This window comes from Desmodus rotundus, chromosome 1 (genome assembly GCF_022682495.2).
Source record: "Desmodus rotundus isolate HL8 chromosome 1, HLdesRot8A.1, whole genome shotgun sequence".
In the NCBI taxonomy this organism is placed as follows: Eukaryota; Metazoa; Chordata; class Mammalia; order Chiroptera; family Phyllostomidae; genus Desmodus; species Desmodus rotundus.
The window spans coordinates 203,748,445-203,770,232 of NC_071387.1; the positions used below are offsets into that span (position 1 = coordinate 203,748,445).

At 43.1% G+C, this 21,788-nt stretch overlaps 1 protein-coding gene across 4 annotated transcripts in view; it reads right to left on the bottom strand.

Moving 5' to 3' along the window:
- Positions 1–19,352, bottom strand: part of TTC33 (tetratricopeptide repeat domain 33) — a 37,220-nt gene extending 17,868 nt beyond the window's left edge. The window contains exons 1-2 of one of the 4 annotated variants that reach the window (XM_045186340.3): positions 18,688–19,352; positions 14,403–14,624 (exon numbers count right to left, since the gene is read on the bottom strand). In XM_045186340.3, the coding sequence (XP_045042275.1) occupies positions 14,403–14,623 (221 nt within the window). In that variant the 5' untranslated portion in view covers position 14,624; positions 18,688–19,352. The other 3 variants (XM_024578484.4, XM_024578485.4, XM_045186341.3) reach the window with 3 other exon arrangements.
- Between the last annotated feature and the right edge of the window lie 2,436 nt (positions 19,353–21,788).

Below are 21,788 nucleotides of genomic sequence, written 5' to 3' on the forward strand. Positions count from 1 at the left end.
CCATTTCTAAATATTTACAGCTATTCTATATAATGTTCTTAATAAAATTATATAAAGATAGTCAGACAGATAGATATAGCTATCTCAAAGAAATGTAATTTTTCATGCTATTATCCACTAAGCTTTAATATTACCTCTAAAAGCAGGAGGTGATTTCAAGCCTATCTCTAATAATATTTCCAAATGTTTTTATGGACACAACATGAAAAGCTTTTGAAAATACACTGTGTTCTGCCTTCTTTCTCTGGAAAATTATCTTGTTCCTTAAGAATAATCTTTTTACTCATCATCTTCAAACAAAGGCGGCAGCAGTGAATTCTGCGCCTGAAGCGCAGCAGGTGCATCTCTCCCAGTGCTGGCCTGCCTGTCTACTCTAGGTCCCACCGCTCCCCCCCAACACCTCTGCTCCCCTCGGCTGCACCCGTGCCCGTCCGTGCTGCACCACACACCAGGCCTGCGTTCTCGCGAGTCCCTAGTGCCCGTACGCTTGCACAACTAGCATTCTGTTCCTCCTCCCCTGCAGCTCCTCAAAGGCTCTCTCTCAACTCTAGCACCACTTAAAACCCCCTGTTCTTCATGAAGACCAGAAAGCCCACTCTGACCACGTAGTAACACTTACAGTTCTAAAGTATGTGTTTTTAAAAGCATTCCAGTGTAATTATTTAATGTACAACTATTTTCATGAAGAGTTAACTCATTACTTATAAAAGTCCTATATGATTGGCACTGTTTATTCTCATTTTACTGATGAGGAAACCAAGGTTGAAAGCAGCTACAGGGCTATGCTAAGGCACATAGTATTAATCCTGCAAAAACCAAGATTTGAAGGCAGCTCTTTAACTAAAAGACCAAAGCTTTCTCCAGCTTCCCTAACACCATCTCCCGTTTAATACTTCTCTAGTTCTCCATGTAGTTTTATTTTCTCTTTACTAATGAGTTCCGAGATCAAAGATTTAGTTGTATACTCTACACCCTCCAGAACACGGCTAGCCTGTGACATTAGATGGTGCTGATTTGTCTCACCTTCCCTTCTCCAAGAGAAGTCTCCGGAAGCATCAGACAGAAGCATGGGAGACATGAAGAAAGGGGACAGGAGCTGGCTAATCATATATTTTATAAAAAGTAAAACAAACAAACAAACAAAAAGTCTATCCTAACACAAAAGTAGCAAACACTTTTTACCCTTACTTTTTCCATCTCACCATTCCAGGTATAGAAATTACAAGAAATCCCAAAACCAGGGGATTGGGAATACGGGTAGAAAGAACCAAGAGATCATCAAGCAGAGGGACCTAAGAAGCTGGGGTGTCTAAGGTTCATGACCCTGAGTGCCTTTTGAGGAAGTAGGTCTTAGGTCTCCAGACCAAAAGCTCCATTCAGTGGATAGTCCAGGCTCTGTGGGCCACACAGTCTCTGTCTGCCCCAACTACAGTCTCAATCTCCCCGTGGTGCACACTCATCCACAGACGCCACGGAAACAAAAGTGCACAGCAGTGCCCAAAGAGAACTTTACAAAAGCAGGCTGTGGTGTGCCAACCCCACTCTACTTAGCCCAACTACTGTTAACGTTTGTCACGTTTGTCAAATGTCCTTTTTACTTTCAGTCCTCTTTTCTGCCTAACTCAGCCAGAAGCAGTTACAAGGCCAGGGAGGGCATTTAAGACACATAGGGAGGCGGAGGTGTTTCAGCAGTCACTGTGACTTGGAGGCCCTAGGGGCAGGGGACCAGGGACTTCCTGCAAGGGAAAGGGCGGTCCTGCACCAAGCATTCACCTCACTACTGCCGGCCTGCTGAGTTCCCTCTCCTCCCTCATTTCTCCCTTTGCTTTGTTTCTCTGGGCCTAGAGCTGCAGGTGACACCACCCAGGACCTCCACTTCTGGATCACTGGAAACTTGGCACCTGATAAATCGACTCTCATAATTATGCTCTCAGAGAACATAATGTAGATACGCTCCACAGCATATCTCTTAGTTCCACATCAGTGTGGAACACGCGGGCAGACGGAGCCCTCCTGCAGCTGCAGGACGGGAGCATTAACAGATTAAAGACCTGGTCTGAAGTCACTGTGGTTAATAAGTGACCAAAGACTGACTCAGCCAGTTTAAAGACAGCCTTAACTGTATCCAGCTGAACCAGCACCAGGACGGAAGCAAAAAGAATGCTCCAGGGGCTACACAGTGCAGGTGAGATAACAGCCTCCCCTGAGGGAGGAACAGCTGGTGAGCAAGCCCTACAAGCACACTCATTTATCAGGAAGAAATGTCCAAGTGTTTAGCTACTTTGCTCCCAATTAGATTTCTAATTTACTAGAACTCCAAGTTTAATGAGCTCCATAGTTATCAGCATACTCATTTAATAAATATTTATTGAGCACCTACTCGGGGCTTCGGAGGATTCTAAGAACTGAGGATGCAGCATTCAACAAGATATAAATGGACCTGGGGGGGGGTGGGAATAGGCAGAAGAGGGTAAAGAGGGATAGATGGTAATGGAAGGAGACTTGACTTGGGGTGGTGGGCACACAGGGCAACATACAGATGACATGTTGTGGAACTGCACACTTAAAACCCCTATCAATGTTACCCCAATAAATTCAATAAAATTTTTTTAGAAGATATAAATAGCCCTGGCTGGTGTGGCTCTGTGGACTGAGCAACAGCCTGCGATATAAAAGGTCACCAGTTTGATTCCCAGTCAAGGCACAAGCCTGGGTTGCAGGTCAGGTCCCCAGTAGGGGGCATATGAGAGGCAGCCGATCAATTTATCTCTTGCATATCAACGTTTCTCTCCATCTCCTTCCCTTCCTCTCTCTCTAAAAGTAAAGGAATAAAATCTTTTTAAAAATAAAAAATAAATAAAATAAAAAGACATAAACAGACCCAGCTCTTCTAGATCTTACATTCTAGAACATCTGTGATGGAAAGAAGGCAGAAAAAGACAATAAACATAGGTTAAAATATGGTAAGTGCCATGATAAAAAAACGGAGTGATGTGGCAGGGAGTGACCGGGTGGCTATGCAGAATGCATGTCAGGAAAGGTCTCTAGGAAAGCATGTGAGTGAGATCTGAATGCTAAAAAGTCCTCAGCCAACTACAGATCGGGAGGAAGTTCACTCCGGACAAAGGGCAGAAGGATCCAAGGCAGACTAAACACCCCATCCTGAGGAAAGGAAAGAAAACCGCCAGTATGGCTATAACAGAAGGCAGAAAGGGAGGGAGAGGGAGGCAGGCCACAGCCACAATCACTTAGGGACCAGCAGGCCTTGGCTATGAGGATGGATTTAACAGGATGTGTGATAGGAAACCCATGTAGTTTTTATGTAACACAGAGACACCAACTGATTTACATTTTGAAAAGATCAGCGAGGCCCAGGCGAGGAGAGTGGACCACAGAGGTGTGTAAATGAGCACAAGAGACCAGTTAGCAGGCTACACAAGTGACCTAGGGAAGCGATGGCAGATTAGACCAAGAGACAGTGAAACAGAGGGGAGGATAAAGGAGATTTAGACTGTATTTATTTATTTTAAGATTTTTATTCATTTATAGAGAGGGGAAGGGAGGGATAAAGAGAGGGAGAGAAATATCAATGTGTGGTTGCCTCTCGAATGCCCCCTACTGAGGACCGGGCCTGCAACCCAGGCACATGCCCTGACTAGGAATCGAACTAGCAACCCTTTGGTTCACAGGCCGGCACTCAATCCACTGAGCCACACCAGCCAGGGCTAGACTATGTTTAAAAAATAAAGTTAACTCAACTTGGATTGGATAAAGGAGTAAAAAAACATTTAAAAAGAAAAGGAATCCAGGTTGTTGTCTGAATTACCTGGGAAACAGTCTGAGGCATAAGCTAAGTCTCTGTGGGGAGCAGGGAAGCACCGGTGAGTGGCAAAAAAGAGAAGAGAGGCAGGAAGGAGGGAGAATAAACACCAGGTGTATGTCAAACTGGAAACAGTTTCAAAACCCAACACCCATGATTGCCAATCTTGCAGAACTTCGGAGAGACTGCATGAGACCTGTGTCTTGGAAACAGTCCAGTGGCGGGAAGGAAAAAGAATATTTATCTGCAGGCTCCTGCCCACGAGTCAAAACCTTCCCCCGCAAGGCATTAACCCACTCGCACTCCTGGGTGTGTGATCCAGGGCACCCACAGGTCCCCACCGCCAGCATCGAGGTGGGTTGGTCTTTCACTGTCAGCACCACACGTGGGGCTCACTGGTCTCTGAGGACAGCAGCTGCTGCTGGGACTTTATGGTCTCAAAGGCGGCAGCTGGAGGTGGCTGGGGAAGACCAGCTCTGGCCGGCACATAAACCAGCAGAGGTGACTCCTGGCGTTTGGGCTTCAGTAACTAGGGAAAGGGTGAGGACTTTTTCTGACAGAGGGAAGACTGGAAAGGACCAGATGTTTGGGAGAAAAATCAAGAGTTTTGTTCAATATATGTTAAGTCTGAGATACTAATTAGACATCCAAGTGGGTATAAAGCATTGGAGACTGTTTAGTCTGGGATTCAGGTGGGAAGACAGCAGAGCATACATGTGCCTAACAGTCACCGGTCTCGAGAGGGTGCTGAAAGCAGGAGACTATGAGCTGAAGGAGGAAAAGACTGCGTGTGGAAAGGACAAGAAGCAAGGACTTTCGAAGCAAAGGAGACTGAGGAGCAACACAAAGGAAAAGCAGGCCGGCGGAGCGGTGTGTTGCAGAAGGAAGGGAGTGGTTGGCTGTGCTCAACTGTGAGAGGTTGGAAGTGAGGACAGAGCCGTAGGACTGAACGTGACAAGGTGGAGGTCACATAATCTCTGTAAGAGTAGGTCAGTGGGTTCGTGGGGACAGAAGCCTGATTGGAACGGACTGAGAAGATGACTCATCAAAACATGGCGTTTGTGCGGAAGGGGAGCAGAGAAATGGGAGGGCACAAGTCGAGGGGAGCTTTTACATGGGTGCTCTCAGGGGATGCTTGCACACCGGTGAGAAGGAACCAAATGAGGGAGCAACAGACATCAAAATGAAGATCACTGTCATTAAACATATCCATTATCCATACTGCCACTCAAGAGAATGTGTGTCACACAGCCAATCACCCTCCAGTTCACTTCTAGACAAAAGACAAGTTCATGGTAAATTTTAATTATATTCCTGCTTCATACACATACACACTAATTCCTGTCGAAAAAATGGACCACTTAGCTACACAATCAAATACCGCCATCTAGTGGTTGAAACCTTAGAAGCCAACAGATCGAAGTTGGGACCCACTGTAACAACTATTGAGAAAGTACATCCTAGTTAGTAATAATTCTAGAAAAAGATGTTTGAACAAAATACCTTACACACAACTTTCATACTATGTGAAATGTACCAATCACACATAAAATCCTAAAATATAATATCTAAAATATATGTACTGAGTGCTTACTAGGTGCTAGATGGCATGCTAAGCTTTTACATGGACTTGCTCTTTAATCCCCCAAACGCATACAAATCTCACTATTTTACATCTGAGAAAACTGAAAGCTGACACGTAAAAAGTTAATAATCTGACCAAGTTTATACAGATAGAAATGCTAAAGCTAGGATCTGAAAGGAGGTAAAATGACTTCCAAACCTACACTCAAATAGTAGACTCACTACACCATCACTATGTAGCACCCGAATTAGTAAGAGATTGAGTATAAGAGTTATAAGCCAGTTTTGGGTTACAAAGAATCATGAACACTACGAGGCAGAACTTTGGAGTTTCAAAAGCATTCCACCGCAAGCTGAATGTCCTCAGTATGGTTACAAGTTAGGTACTAATGAAGCAAACCAGCAGCAGGAGGCTGACGCGAGAGAACTGGGCCTCCTCCGGAGGAAGGATGCCGCGGACACACGGGTTCATTCTTTGTTTAACACGTTCAGACAGCTCTCCATGTGCTGGATACAACCAAGTGAGAAAACACTGATGGTGGAAAAAAAAAAGAAAACCACAAGGGGCAAGAGAAGGTATCCCAGGACATAGAAGTGGCTCCCTCCTCTTCATCAACTTCCTCCCTGCCTCCTGCTCTAAGCAATTTCTCCACAGGTATCTCCACCTCTCTATCGCTCTGAGTACTACTCGGAACAACTATTACTCATTCCAAGTGCAAAGCTGTTCCATACTTTGTCGCACTTGATCCTTTCCATCATTTTACAAACACAGACACAAAAACAGCCCCCAAAGCATTACGTGACGGTTATCATCCTCTGAAAGCTAAACTGAGGAGGCAACATTTGAACTCCAGACCTGTGAATACACGCAACTGTGAAGTCCCCGCCCACCTTCCGGACTGAGACTGGGACTCCTGCCACTGCTCCCGGAGCAGAGGATGCACAGAAGAAAGCTGACTCTGTGGCAACATGATCAAGATACCAAATCTGCAACATCCAGACTGAGAGTTTTATTCAAATCTAAATGGTTCCTTCTATCAATTAACTTATGAATAACAGCAAATATAGAACAAAAATACATCCTGAACATTTATAGAAAGATATGAAATAAATAGAAAATTAACACTTCAAGTTTGGTTTTTTAAATCAAATTTTGGTATAATTTATATAACAAAACATGCACCTATTTTAAACCTACTCTTTGCTGGGTTTTGGCAAATGTACACACCCATGTAAATTCTACAACCATCACAAAAACGATCATTTGTATCGACCCACAAAGTTCCTGTGTCCTTTCTCAGTCACACCCCCCTCCAGTTCCTGGCCCACACAACCACTGATGTTTGGTCACTACAGGTTACATTGTCTTTGAAGAGACTTGCACAGATGAAATCAGACTACAAGCACTCTTTCTGATTTCTTTCTGTGAGCATAATGATTCTTGGATGCATCAATTAGTCCTTCTCATTGCTCAGTAGGTACCACTGGATGGATACACGACAATTTAATTACCCACTCACCTGCTGATGGACTTTTTGGTTCGCTCCAGTTAATGGCCACTATGAAGAAAGTGCTAGGAACATTGTTAGACCAGTCTTTGCATGAACATAACCTTTCATTTCTCCTGAGTAAATATCTTGGCATAGAACTGCTGAACTGTATAAGAAAGTATATGTTTAACTTTGTAAGAAGTAGCCAGACTGTTTTCCAAAGTAGTAAAAACTATTTCACATTTTCATCAGCAATGTATGAAATTCAGTTGCTCCACATCCTCACTTGACATGTCAGTTTTTTCAATTTCTGCATTCTGGTGCTTATGTAGCAGTATATTGTGGATTTAATTTAAAATTCCCTGATGACTATCATGCTCAACAGCTTTGCATGTGCTTATTGGCCATTCACCTATCTTATTTGTAAAGCTTCCATTCATGGATTTTAATGGGATAGTTGTGAGAGTTCTTTATATACTCTAGGAATAAGTCCTATGCCAGATACGTATTTTAAATCTTTTCTTCCAGTCTGCCTGACATTTCATTTTCATAACTATGCCTTTGGTAGCCAGAAGTTTTAATTTTTGATCAACTGACCAAACATATGAGTCATTTCAGTACCTTATATTCTTTTCATTGTTCTACAAGGTCTGTCCACAGGAAGTCCAGCCACTGTTAATGTAACAAGAACAGTTTACATGACACTGATGTAACCTGGCAGCCAAAGAAGGTGGACTAGAGCGCACCCGCGAGAACACTGACAACTTCACTGTACTAGTCGGTGGGGGCAGTAGACGCCACTGAGTGAGCGTGAGTACTGTGTGGCTGTCACATTCAAATGACTGAAACAGTAGAACAACAAATCTGCATCAAATTTTGCATTTAGCTTGAACATTCCTCCACAGAAACTACTCAGATGATCCAGAAGGCTTCTGGGGATGGTGCCATGAGTGCAGTGCAAATAAAAGTGCGGCACAAACACTTCAAAGGAGGGTTGAGAATCTGTTGAAAGTGGCCCACATTCTGGAAGGCCTGTAACAAGCAGAACACCTGAGAATGTTAAAGGTGTACTGGCTGCAATCAACAAAGATCAGCGACTGACAGTGTGAGAACCAGCAGCTGATCTGGGGATTCTAAAAACTACTGTGTCTGAGATTTTGACACAGGATTTTGGCATGAAATGTGTCACAGCAAAATTCACCCCACTACTTCTGCTACCACAGCAGACAGAACATTGTGCTGCAGTTGCTAAGGATTTGATTCAAACAGCTACCAATGAACCAGATTTCCTCAAGAAGGTCATAACCGGAGATGAACGATGGGTCTATGCCCACGATCCAGAAATGAAGGCCCAGTCGCCCCAATGGAAGTCACCTGGTTCTCCTTGCCCAAAGAAGGCGCAACCAAGTTTCAGCAAGATCAAGACCATGTTCACTGTGTTTTTCGAATGGGAAGGTGCCGTCCATCACGAGTACACCCCTCCAGGCCAAACAATTAATTAGTAATGAGTACTGCCTCAATGTTCTTTGTCGGTTAGGAGATGCAGTACGATAAAAACAGCCGTAGCTGCTGGCAGCTACTGATCGCAGCTTCATCATGAAAACATGCCCACTCATGCATCATGTTTCGTGCAGAGATTTTTGGCAAAACATCAAATCACCCAGGTGACTCAGTCCCCCAATAGACCAGATTTGGTGCCCTGCAACTTCTGGCATTTCCCAAGAGATTTCAGAACATCAATGAGATTCAGGAATATATGGCGAGACAGCTAATGGAGATTCCAACAAAGGATTTTGCAGTGTTTTGAACAGCAGAAGAGACTCTGGGAGAACTGACTGAGGTCCCAAGGTGCCTACATTGAAGGGGACTGAGGCATCATTGTCCTATGTACAATGTTTCTTGTATCTTGTATCTTCTTCAATAAATTTCTGTTTTTCACAGTACATGGCTGGCTACTTCCTGGACAGGCCATGTATATATGTCTATCCTTACACTAATAAAGTGGTACTTACGCACTCATCATTAATTCATTCTAGAACTTGTGATGAGTGTCGAAACCAGCGAGTACCGAATAATGAAGCATTTTTTCTTGCGGAGCACAATCGTGGCTCATACGAGTTCTAGCAAGTACGAGAAGTAGCAAGCAAGCACCAAGTGCTGAAACATTTTTTTCTTGTCAAAATGTACAAGTACAGGGTTTCACGAGTTCTGATGCTGATGAGTACTGAGGTCTGACTGTACTATAGAGGTCCATCATTCAAGAATGTCCTAAGTGTTAGAATAAAGTAGTATAAGTTCCCTAAGTATGTTTTGTTCCATAAAACTTTTTGACTAGTCTGGATTCTTTGCATTTCCATATAAAATTTACCATAAGCTTGTCAGTCACTACAAAAATAAGCTTGCTGGAATTTTCACTGGAATTGCATTGAGTTTACAGAGCAATTTGGGGAGAACTAATGTCTTTATAAAACTTAGTCTGATCCATGAACATGGTGTGTATGTGTATATATGTGTGGGTATATACACATATACTTACACATACACAAAACACAATTTAGTTAGGTCTTCTTCTTAAATAATTCTCAGCAATGTTTTATAGTTTTCAGTGTACAGTTCTTAGACACACTTTGTTAAGTTTTTTCTAATTATTTTCTTCTGGAGTGGCCACTGTAAATGGTACTTTTTTAAAATTTCAATTGCCAACTACTTGGTTTTCTCACCACTATTGGCTTATGAGCCTTTTATTGACTATATGGAATTTTTTGGCTCTGTTCTGACATGCTATCAGTTTGAACCCTTTAAAATCTGTGTTTAAGCTCTGCTAGGACAGGCATAGAGAAGCCTTCTCTCCAGGACAGTGTGCTTCCCTACTAAGGCACAAAGACTCCATGCAGACTCCAGTTAATGTCCCTGGTGACCTCCAAACTCTTCACTCTGGGTGGTCCATGCTTAAACACCTATCTCTTTGGTCTACATGAACTCTAATACTAGTTCAGCTCAAAATGTTCCAGCCTTTTTACCTGGATTTGTGGAATTTTCCCCACAGTTGAATGGCCTGATGTTCAACAAATACACAAGGGAACCTCATTTGGATTTCTGAAGCTCTGTCTCTAAGTAGCTCCCTCTTCTCTGGTACACTACTCCACAATTTCTAGCTGTCTTACTCTCTCCCAAGCCCAATCACCATCTCCTCCGCTCAGCAAGACACTACTATGGTTGGTCTGGTTTCCCCGTCAAGTACGTATACCCTGGCAATTGCCTTCAGGTAGAAAGTAAGGGGGACATGGGGATTGTCTCATTTGTGTCCCAACCCCCTCTGTTGACTATTTGCCAATGTTTGAAAACAGCTGTTTCATAGCTTTTGTCCAATATTCCAGTTGTGTGGGGCTGTCCAGGTCAAGTTCTGGATACTGTCTCCTGGCTGCAAGTTGAAGCTCAAGCCTAATTTTTAAAGTATTTTTGTACCCATCATTGGGTTTCAGCCTCACAAGAACCCCATAAAGCAAAAAGTATAACCAGTGAGACAATATTTCACCAATAAAGGATACAGAATAATTGAGAATATTATAATAGAAGTATCAATAATTGCTAATATTTACTGAGTACTTACAATGTGGCAGGCACCATATTAAGTACTTCACATAAGTAAGTTCATTTAATCAGCACAATGGCATTATGAGGTAGGTATTTTCTGCAGAAGAGGACACTTAAACACAGGCAGGCTCAGTAGCTTGCCTAATATTACAGCGCTGGTAAACGTGGGCAGGGCTGAGAAAAGGAACAAGCCACCTGGCTCTAAGGCCCAAGCCCGTAAGCCACTACACTATAATAACTATGCTGCTACTTTCCACTGTATAAACACAAGCCTTCTGCACACAACAACTTGGAGGACCAGGGGGACAAGTGTGGGTTACGGGGAAAGGAACGAGACCTAGAAAAGAGCAATGATTCTCGAGTGCCACATCCTCATGCAGGGCAGCATGGGAAAATGCTGCTCTCAAAGGCCCTTTGTGGTTGGGATATAAAATAAAATACATTCTCAGAATCCTCCCAGAGATCCATGCAATAAATGACAGTTAATCCACAAAAACCTATTTAACCATAACACAGCCCAAAACAGCAGCTTTATAAAGTCAATAAATACGTGCTGAGAGCCTCGTAGGCGCCACCAGCTGTTCTGAGAGCTGAAGACATAGTCCACAAGTCAGACAAAATCCCTGCTGTCCTGAAACTTGTAGCTCCACAGAAGACAAAAAACACATAAATAAAAAAATGAAAAAGTGAGTAGCACAACTTCAAAGAGGAAGAAATGCTACAAGGAGATTTTAGAGGCTGCTGTAATGGACAAAGAGGGAGTACAAGTGCTATTTTAGACTGCGTAGTCACAGCGGGGCTCGCCAAAGACAGCACATGTGGGAAGAGACCTGAAGAACAAGCAGATGGACATCGAAAACAGGAGTTAGAAGCTCTTCATACAAGAATTATAAAATAAAGTTGTAAAATAGCTGCATTCAAAAACACTGGGAGGCCAGAGTGGCTAAAGTGTAGTAAAAATGAGGGTGGTTTAAGATAAAGGTGATTTGAAAGGCAAGAACTGAGTCTTAATTTTTAATTTAACTTCACTATTTATGCTTATTTTCTACTTACATTTTTTTCAGTCAAGTTTAATTGCTCGTAAATATTTCAAGCTATTGTCTCCACTTACTTCTGGCAGAGTCACCAAACTATTCAACTCCACCAGGCCCCTTTAATTCTGTCCAGTCATTCTCTAAAGCTGCGTACACACTACTCTAAAACCAGTGCTCATGAGCAAAAAAACCTTAAGGATCTCACAGTGTTCTCCATGCAAAATGAAGCACCCAGTCCAGCTGATTTTAATGAAATGACTCAATGTTCTGACATGGAAGCAAAGAAACAGGAGTTATTTTGTTTTTCTACAAGGCTCTTATCTGTCCTCTACCACAGGAAACTCAGAGGGGCTCCTGGGGCAATAACTGGATCGCTTTTCCCTTTCACACAGTAGTGTGGTCCAGAGAAAAAGGCAAAAACAACAAAGTTAATGAACTGTTAACAGGCATTTACAGGAACTTCTAAAGATGTTTTATGGACATTCTGAAAGTGATTTCATAAATGCGGAAAATTTACAGTTGGTTTTCTTCTGACTAAGACAGAATGCTCCATCTCATGAAGTTCTACCAGACAAAAATCTTTGTGCCTAAAATACCTGTTAGTTGTCCTTGATTGTTATTTATTTTCTACCCTTCTTTCCCAATTTGACATGCTGATATACTATAGCTTCAGTACTTTATGTTTTATATTAAAATATATTAGTAAAAGATTATACCAGAATAAAAACAATCAGACCTAGAAACTAAAATGTTGGTTCTTCAACTTTGACTCATTTATGACAAAAATGATTAAGAAATCTTTTAACCACCCTTACCAATTAGGAGGGAAAAAAAGAACAACATAGAAACGATGTAGTACTTGTTCAGCCCTACTGCTTTTAATGGCTCAAACTCTTCAAGACCCCATGGAAGATACTAGGCAAAGGGCACCGGCCGCGTTGCCGATCCCCAGGTGAGCTGAAGAGTACCTGTTCTCCCTGCAACCTATCCAGATGCTTCTCCTGCTGGGCATACGTACATCTTCTGAAAGTCCTGTATTTTAGGGCAAATAAATCAACAGTTCTCATGTCGTCAAGTACACTTAACGACAATTTTCCTAGTATAAAATGTTTCCTTCCCCCAAAATAAATGTTTCACGGTTTTTATAAACTGTGGCTCTCAGCAAACATTACACAGCAGACAGGCTGCCATAGGACAACGTCTTCCAAATGGATGCGCTAACGTCAGTTATCTCCCAGTCTGATGCAGGGTGAGGCATCAACCTTGCACCAGGCAGTCTGAGCTGAGATGTTTAATTAGAATCTAAGTCAAAACTCAACACTTAATTTTCAGTTTACAAGATACACAGGGGATAGAGAAACAAGTTAAGGAAATCAAATAGAAAACTGATCTAGACTCTTCAAAATGTCAGTGTCAGGGGGGATCAAAGTAGAGGACCCAAGCAGACCCTAAAGAGAGATAGTTACCAAATGCAAGGTGTGGACTTTGTTTGGATTCTGGTTTTTAAAAAACACCATTTAAAGATATTTAGATGAAAATGGGAAAAATCTAAATGTGAACTGGATATCAGATTACAGAATTGTTCATTTTCAGTTTGACACCTATTGTGTCTGGTAAGAGAACATTCTTATTCTTAGGAGAGGTGTGCTGAATTAGGGACCAGGTGTCACATCTCCAGTTCACTTTCAAATAAATCAGCGAAAACCATACACATACAATGATGTGTGTATATGTGTGTATATATGTGTGGGAGAGACAGATAAAGTAATTATTAAGATTTTTTAATCTAATGTAAAGTAAAGCATGGGAAATATAGTCAATAATATTGGAATAACTATGTGTGGTACCAGGTGGGCACTGGGAATATTGGGGGGATACTCTGTAAGTACATGACTGTCTAATCACCATGCTGTACACCTGAAACTGATACAAAAAATACTGAATGTAAAGTGTAATTGAAAAATAACATTTAAAAAATATTTGGGTCCAGATAGAGGGTATAGGGAGATTCAACCATTCTTTCAACTTGAATATAGATTTGAAATATGTTTAAATATAAAAGTCCTTCTCTACCTCTAGGTTGTAGAGATACCCTTCTATATTTTCTTTTATTAATGGTGTAGTTTTACCTTTCACATTGAGATTTTTGATTCCTCTAGAGTTCATTCTGTATGTGGCATGAGACATAGATCAGTTTATTTTCCTCTATACAAAGCTTTCTCTGAACAACCTACTAAAAATTTATCCTTTCCCCAGTGATTTGTGGAAGATGATTTTTGGTTCCACTGAAAGAGCTAAGCAGGGGAAGGGGGAAAAGAATAATAAAAGTAGGAAAAACAGCAGGGAAAGAGGAAAAAAGTATGCATATAAAGAAAGTATTAGAACTTAGCTGAGGAAAGGCTAAGAAAAAATGAAGCTACTATCAAATTCCATATTTACTTAAGTATATAAGAAGTCAATGAAAAAATAACTGAAAACCTATTTTAAAAAATATATACACAATCGAAACTATTCAAGAAACATCTAAATTATGTGGTACATATTGATACTATCACAAACAGAAAGTTTCCAGAAAATACACTGTCTCCTACCACCAATAAGTTGGATTATGTTATACTGAGCATTTACTCCACTTTAGACAAAACAAAAAGGGTGCAAAGCATTATAAGAGACATTATAAGCATCTTGAAGACTTTTTTCTAAACTTTGAGATTCTATGGGAACATTTAAAGGTGACTTTAAAAACTGTTTTGTAAATTCGGCACCTAGATCAGACGTTAAAAACACGAACTTACAGTACTCATAACTCTCTGTTCCATTACCCACAGCAAGTCGGGAAATGTAAATGTTCTCTATACGGAAAATCTAAATAAAACACACCTTTTGTTTTCAGCCAGGCTGGCTCCCTCATCCTTCAGCTGTTTACTTTTCTCCACACAGCCTTCCAGGAGCACTTCTTTCCTGCGTTTACTGGCATGAAGCCAGTTCCCTTCATCACTCTCCACAGCATCCTTTTCATCAGCAGCTTCAGCTTCAAACTGCTGGGAAGTGACCTTTGACACCTTCTCACCAATTTTCCTCTTCCATCCAAAGGAAGCCATTCTGAAAAATGACAAAGAAACAGCTTTAAATTTCAAACTTGGCTCTTTATAGAAGGATGCCAACTAGATGAAGAAAGAATAAGGATGAGACTATCACCGTTTTTTAACTCCTAATTAACCAGTGGCCCTACAAAATAGTCATCAAAGGCCGTTAACTAAACTCCCAGAAAGACAAGTGGACATTATGTATCTCCTGATGGAAGTGACACTCCACCCATGATGGACTCTGTCCAGAACTTAATTCTGAATCAGATCTAGCCTCTGATTTATAAAAAATATGGGATCCAGATGAGCATGCAAAATAATATGACACAGATGCAGACAGAAAAAAAAAAAAAACCCCAGAAAAGTAAATAAAGCTGGTTTCTTCAAAAAAGAAACTGTCAGGAAAAAAGAGAGAGAGAAGGAAGGAGAAAGATGGGAGGTAAGCCCTAGGTTAAGAGAGACTAAGAGGTACAGTAACTAAGTAGAATAAGTGGATCTTTTTTAGCTCTGGGTTCAAACAAGCCAATGGGGAGGAAACAAAGGGAATCAGAACACTGATTTGATATTTGATGATATTAAAGAATAACTGGTATTTAGGTGTGATAAATAATATTATGATTATTTTATTTAAAACACCCTTATCTTTTAGGAATACATACTAAAACATTTCACATGAAATTATATGATATTTAGGAATTGTTTCAATGTGACCAGTGGGGGTTGGGGAGCAGAGGAGAAATATAGATGAAAAGTTTGCTGTGAGTGCACGGCTGATGAAGTTAGGTGATCAGTACATAAGATTCCTTATACTTTTCTCTCTTTTCATGTATGTTTGACATTTTCCATAATAAAAAGTTTTTAAAAGATTCACATTTGGTAAATTCACAGTATTGGGTGAATCAAAAAGAGAACAAATGTTAAATTGTTTTGCAAATCTGTAATGATATACAAATGTAAGAGATAAAAAAGAATAAAAGAATACTGATGGAACAAAGAGAAAGGAAATCCTAAAAGAATTCAACAAACATTTAGTTAGAGAAGGGATTTACTGAGGAATCCAAGAACTCTTACTAATTACATGGATGGGCTTAAAAATACTGGGATACCGTGGAATTTTTATATAAATTTGTATACACCTGTGTGCATTCTTAAAGGGGTCTAGGACCCCAAGGAGCATAGAGTTCAGCTGATCAACTTGAGGGATAGGAAACCCAATCACCCAGAAGTCTTCATAAAACTATCAAAGAAAGGGCACTGTGGGAGTAGGGGAGAGAGAAAAATGAAATAGTGAATTAGTTCTAACAGATGTCAAGGTCTTCACTACCGATTCCCACCTGCCATGTAAGTAATCACTAGGAGGAGGGGGTAGAACAAGGGAGCAGGGCTGTTCACAGGTAAAGGCCTGAGATAATGGCAGAACTTGGAGGAGTAAGAAAATTGTGAGTTATATGCCTAAGTTCTTTTTTTTTTTAAGATTTTATTTATTTATGTCTAGAGAGTGAGAAATAGAGAGAGAGAGAAACATCAATATGTGGTTGCCTCCCACATACCCCAAAGTGGGGACCTGGCCCACAACTCGGGCATGTGCCCTAACTGGGAATCGAACCGTTTTCGTTCGCAGGCCGGCACTTAATCCCACTGAGCCACACCAGCCAGGGCATATGCCTAAATTCTTGATGAACATGAGTGAGTGCCAATAATTTACAGCAATCAAGAAACAAATATGCTGATAACGGTGACCCAGTTGCTTTACAAAGGAGCAGGGATTTTTGGAAAAACCCAAAGAAGTATACTAGGGAATTAGGACAATGTCAAACTCTCTCCCCAGACCCATTATAATACGAGAGATGAGATTCCTATGCTTGAAGAGGACTATAGGTAACTTAGGGGAAGAACCAAGAAATGGCTGAAAATGGAAGTGTGGTTACTGTGGAACAGAAGTCCAGAGGCACAGATTGAGGACAACGTGAGAGAATGGATCATTAGGAAAGTCTCACAACACACCAGGATAATTCAAGATCACATAGAAGTGTTGTGTTTGTGACTATCCTTAAAAGTGACAAGAATGAAGATGATTCAGTTTTCTGGTTTCAAGTTTCCAAATGGAACTTTGCAAGGCACCCTATCAATGGGTGGGAACCCTATTCATACAGATGGACACCTGGTGTGCTTACTGAAGGCTAATTACATCATAACTCATTGGTCAAGTCTGGAGATTATTAGCAGCAGGGATTAGGGTAGGAGGAAAAGGAAAAAAGGACAGAGAGACACTCATGTATTTTTTTTTAATTAATAGTTCACTTAGACCCCCACTACCACCCCCCATCCTCCAACCCAAACCATTGTTGTAAAAGCTGAAGACAGGTAGGTGCAGGTCAAGGCCCCAGATGGTGCTTCTCAACCTTGAATGAAAAAGCCACACTCCCCACTGCCTCAGGTGTTTCTGCCATTCTTCTCCAGAAATCCTAGAGATCAAAGGCTGTGGAGGTCAAGACACGATGAGGCTTTAGGAGCATAATAGACCTGATGTCCCCTATCAGTTGACAAGTTGAGCCTTGAAGAGAGGGACAAGAATACATTCCTCTTGGACAAGAGCTAATATTGAATGAAGACTACAGGCAAGTTCAGGGGAAGAGGAAAAAGAAAATGACAAACTTCATACCCCCAAGCTTCCCATTTTTCAGAGAAATAGGAGGCTAGTCACCTGTGCCAAGTAAAGGGAAAAGAATAGATCTGAGACACGACAACAGAAAAGATCTGAAGCGGCCACTGGGAGGGAGAGGAAAAGCAACTGTAAGGGATGCCAAACAGTATCGAGGGCGCACTGAGGTTAAAAAGCACAAATCTCTGACCAAAACCAATAGTACAGTTTTATATTTTCTTCAGAATTGTCTGGAGACCACAATTACCCTTTGCAATACAAAATAAGTGCTATAACAGAGTAAGCAAAAGATGCTAGAATGTCAGAGAACAAACGCTTCAGATGCAGTGGATTTTGAAGAATAAAAATTAGCCAGGCTTTTTTAAAAGAGGGGTGAGTCCTATAACATATACAACACACTTTCCGCCTTGGAAAATTTAACACTTCGAATTGATTCAATATCTTAACTAATACACGTTTATTGTTCTTCTAAGGCTATTTGAATATTAAATTAAAACTTCTTGTAAAGAAGGCTTTCTTGAATCTGTAGTTAGATGCACAAGGCATCAACACCCTAACCTTTACATTTTCCACCAGGATAGAAAAACCATATAAATGAGTCATAGTCAAGTGGGTTTCATGTTAAACTCACAAAACAACACAAAATCATTTTACGCAGTATTGTATTTAATTAATGCCATGAAAATTCTAAACAACGATGTTGCATTCTAAATTCTTTTGCAGATACAATGAACCCTACAGAAGGCACTGAATTACTGCTGCCGGCGTGACAGTTCGCCCAGCCCCCAGCCTGAAGCTAGTCCTCGCAATGTCGGAGGGTGCAGCACCGGAGGCGAGAAACCGCTGGGTGAACAAGGGCAGGAAATCAAAACAGAACCCTTCTGGGTACAGCATGTATTCGGAGGTGAGGAAGTCAAGAAACGATTTACCCGAAAATGTCACCGCAAGACCGAAACCAGTATTAGCGACTTTCCTTCATTTTTCACAACAATAAAAATGTGCCAAGTTCATCAAAGCAGCCCGGAATGTCCCCGCGAGCTTCCTAGCCCCGCCCTCGGCCGCAGACTCGCGCACTCGGTGCCGCTCCTCCCACCGCCAAACCGCACTGACTGCTCAGAAGGCGCCGCCCGGAGCGCCGCTACGAGGGAGGGCCAGACCCCCAACCTGCTTGTCCCTAGACACCAACCTTAGGGTGCCGGCTTGCCACAGCCCGCTGAATCTCAACTGCAACTTCTGAAGCACCTTCTCCCCTAACCATACGTCCCACTCGCCCCCTTTTCCTGTTCTTTCTCGGGTTTCCAGCCCCAACCGGGTAGCCTCACTTACCTGATGACAACTCCAGTCCCGTGTTTACATTCCGTTTGCCCTTTGCACACCGGAAGCGGAAATCATCATGCCCGACCTCCGACCTGCCTACCTTTCATGCCTGGGCTTCCAAGATAGGAGGTTGGTAGACCCCCCCAGCGTCCCAACAGTCGAGAGAAACCCGCAGGGAAGAGGCGCTTCTCAAAGTCTTTTTCATCCTCCAATCTCTTCCCCTAGACCACAAATCCCAGAAGTCGCTGCGGCTACCACCGCCCCATTACCCTCTGGGGTTTGTAGTCCGGGCTACCCCGGCTGGGGTGCTCTCTACCGGTAGGCGGGAGTGTCGAGTGCGCAAGCGCTCGCGGTGGGAGAGCGCGGGAAACTAGCTGCGCTGGCTGAAGTGTGCTCCGAGAGCAGCCGGCGGAGCCAGACAGTTCGCCCAGCCAGTGGGCAGATAAAGCGGACGAAGCCCGGGGAAAACGATTTGGGGGACTTCACTGCGTAAAGATAGGACCCTGCTGTAAGAGTTCACACCTTGGCTAGTGAGGTCGGCCACACGCAGAAGCCAGAGGCAAACTCACTGAAAAGGGGCTCTGGGGAACGCATCCGTGAGCGCATGCGCTCAGCCGTGGGCTTCACGTAGGAAAACAGGAGTTGAACCTAGAAGGGAGAATTACCGTTTGAAAAAAAGCTGTGCTTCACGTCTTGAAAATAAAGAAGCGCGGGACAGTCACCCAGGGAAATGCTGAGGAGATCGAAAACTTAAGATGGTTGTCACTGCAGCTGCGGGGGGCAAAGAAGACCGTTTCAGTCAGCCAGGCTCCCTCTGCCCGGCGCTGCCACCTAGGTGGGCGGACCGGCCCACAGGGCCTCCACTCGGAGCTTCGCTGCGGCCCTGGGCCCCAGCGGCCAGACGCCCTTCGCACCCGCCGCCGCCGCTCGCCGTGACCTCCCGGGACGTCTCCAGACGTCGCCAGACGTCGCTCGAAGAAAAGTTCTGCCACCGCTGTCCCGTGGAGACCCACCGACGCGAACCGGTGATCCTCGGAGCCCAGAGACTGTATCAAAACCGTTTTCACACTGCTATGGAGACATCATGGGCCCTTTTCCCAGCGCCCACCTTTGTTCGCCCAGGGAGGGGCAAGGCGTGAGCGGAGAAGTGCGCGCGCCTCCGCGGCCAGAGAGGCGGCGGTCACAGCGCGCGGGCAGTCGCTTCTCCCCCACGCGGAGCTCGGAAAGCGGTCGGCCCTCCTAGACGGCCTTGGGGAAGCAGCGAGGATTATTAAAACGACCCTTGCGTGCAATTCTTTTGAATGGTCTGTCGGGCGGGGGGGCGGTTACTCACGGGGTACTTGCGCTGCACCCTGAGGTGTGGCGTCATCGTGCAGGCGCCTGTGGGATCGCCTTCCGGACCGAAGTGCCCACGGCTTCACTGGGGCACAACTTCTACCCACGACGGATGGGCCGGCTGCTTATCCAGGCTTGGGTAGTGGACGGGCCTTCTCTCGACATGGAACAAAGGGAGCCTGTTTCTTTCAAGAAAACAAGTGGTGGTGTTGCCAATCATAAAATTCAAAAATTGAAACAACAGTCGTGATTTTGGGAAAACATCTGCCATAACGATCTTGACAGCCTCGCAATTCCGTACTTTTCAGAGATCACCACGGGTGATAGGAGGTGTGACTTGTGTGTGTACCGTTGGATAAAAGGCATCAGCACTCGTCGGAGCTGCGTAAGTGAACCTGCAGACCAAAGGCCGTCAGGCCCGCTCCTGGCACCCACTCCCGCGGTTCCTTCCCACTCTGCACGCACCAGGGCTGCTCCTGCTGCTCACAGCACATCGCTTCTGTTATAAATTACACCAGACACTACGATGGGGGCAGTGTTTCTTAAGCTGGGCAGAGGTTTACATGCCACGTTCACCCCAAACCTAAAACCCTGAAAATTCGAGCCACACTTAGGCTTTGTGCACTTTCCTGCATATACCTCTATAAAAGTCTAAAATGCATCCATCTCCCCAACAAGAGACACTCAGGGCTGGTTGTATGCCGTGGGGTCACAGGGGTAGTGCTTGGTTCACAGTAGCCATAGGAGGGGATATAATTTGCAGAATCATCAAATGATGCATGAAGTTGCCCTGGCTGGTGCAGCTCAGTGGACTGAGCCCCCCAGCCTGCAAACCAAAAGGTTGCAAGTTCCATTCCCAGTAAGGGTGATGCCTGGGTTGCAGACCAATGTTTCTCTCCCTCCCTTCCCTTCTCTCTAAAAATAAAGTCTTTTTTAAAAAAAGTGACAGCATACACAGCCAACAAACAAAATAGCCAGCCAGAGTGAATCAATCAAAATTATAATTTTTTGTCAGATCAGCAAAATACATTTTTTGGTGTGCTGCAGAATTCTAGTAATTTATGTGTGCCATGAGATGAAAAAGGTTAAAAAGCATCCTGGCCAATGTGGCTCAGTTGGTTGGGCGATGTCCCACAAAGCGAAAGGTTACCACTGGATTCAACAGTCAGGGCACATGCCTGGTTTGTGGTGTTCAGTCCCAGGGGGGCACATAGGAGAGGCAGCAGATAGATGTTTGCCTGGCACATCCATGTACCTCTACCTCTCCCTTCCCCTCTCTCTGAAATCAGTAAGCATGTCCCTGGGTGAGGATTAAAAAAAAAAAAAAAAAAGAGGTTGGTTGAAAATCACCGATTTAGTACAAACCTTGCCTAACAAAACCACATGGAATACAAGACTTAATTTAATTCTAACTGAATTCTACCAGTAGTGGAATTCCAACTAAATGTAATGTTAGCAGTTAGAGAGAAATGGTAGATGCTTTGGCTTTTATCATATATTTTTTAACATTTTGTTCAGGTGGTTGATTTTTAGATGAAATCAAAACTGACTTGAGACAAAAATTACAATGTTTGAATGTTAAAGTTTGTTCAAGCACTATATTTTATATTTAGGCACATTTACTTTTATTTTTTTTAAGATTTTATTTATTTTTAGACAGAGGGGAAGGGAGAAAGAGGGAGAGGAACATCAGTGTGTGGTTGCCTCTCATGTGCCCTGACTGGGAATCGAACCAGTGACCCTTTGCTTCGCAGTCTGGTGCTCAATCCACTGAGCTACACCAGCCAGGGCTAGGCACGTTCTTTTAAAAGGAAGGTGCACAGATGGTCAGCTATAAAGTGCTGTATTCTTTTATTTAGTTTTCCC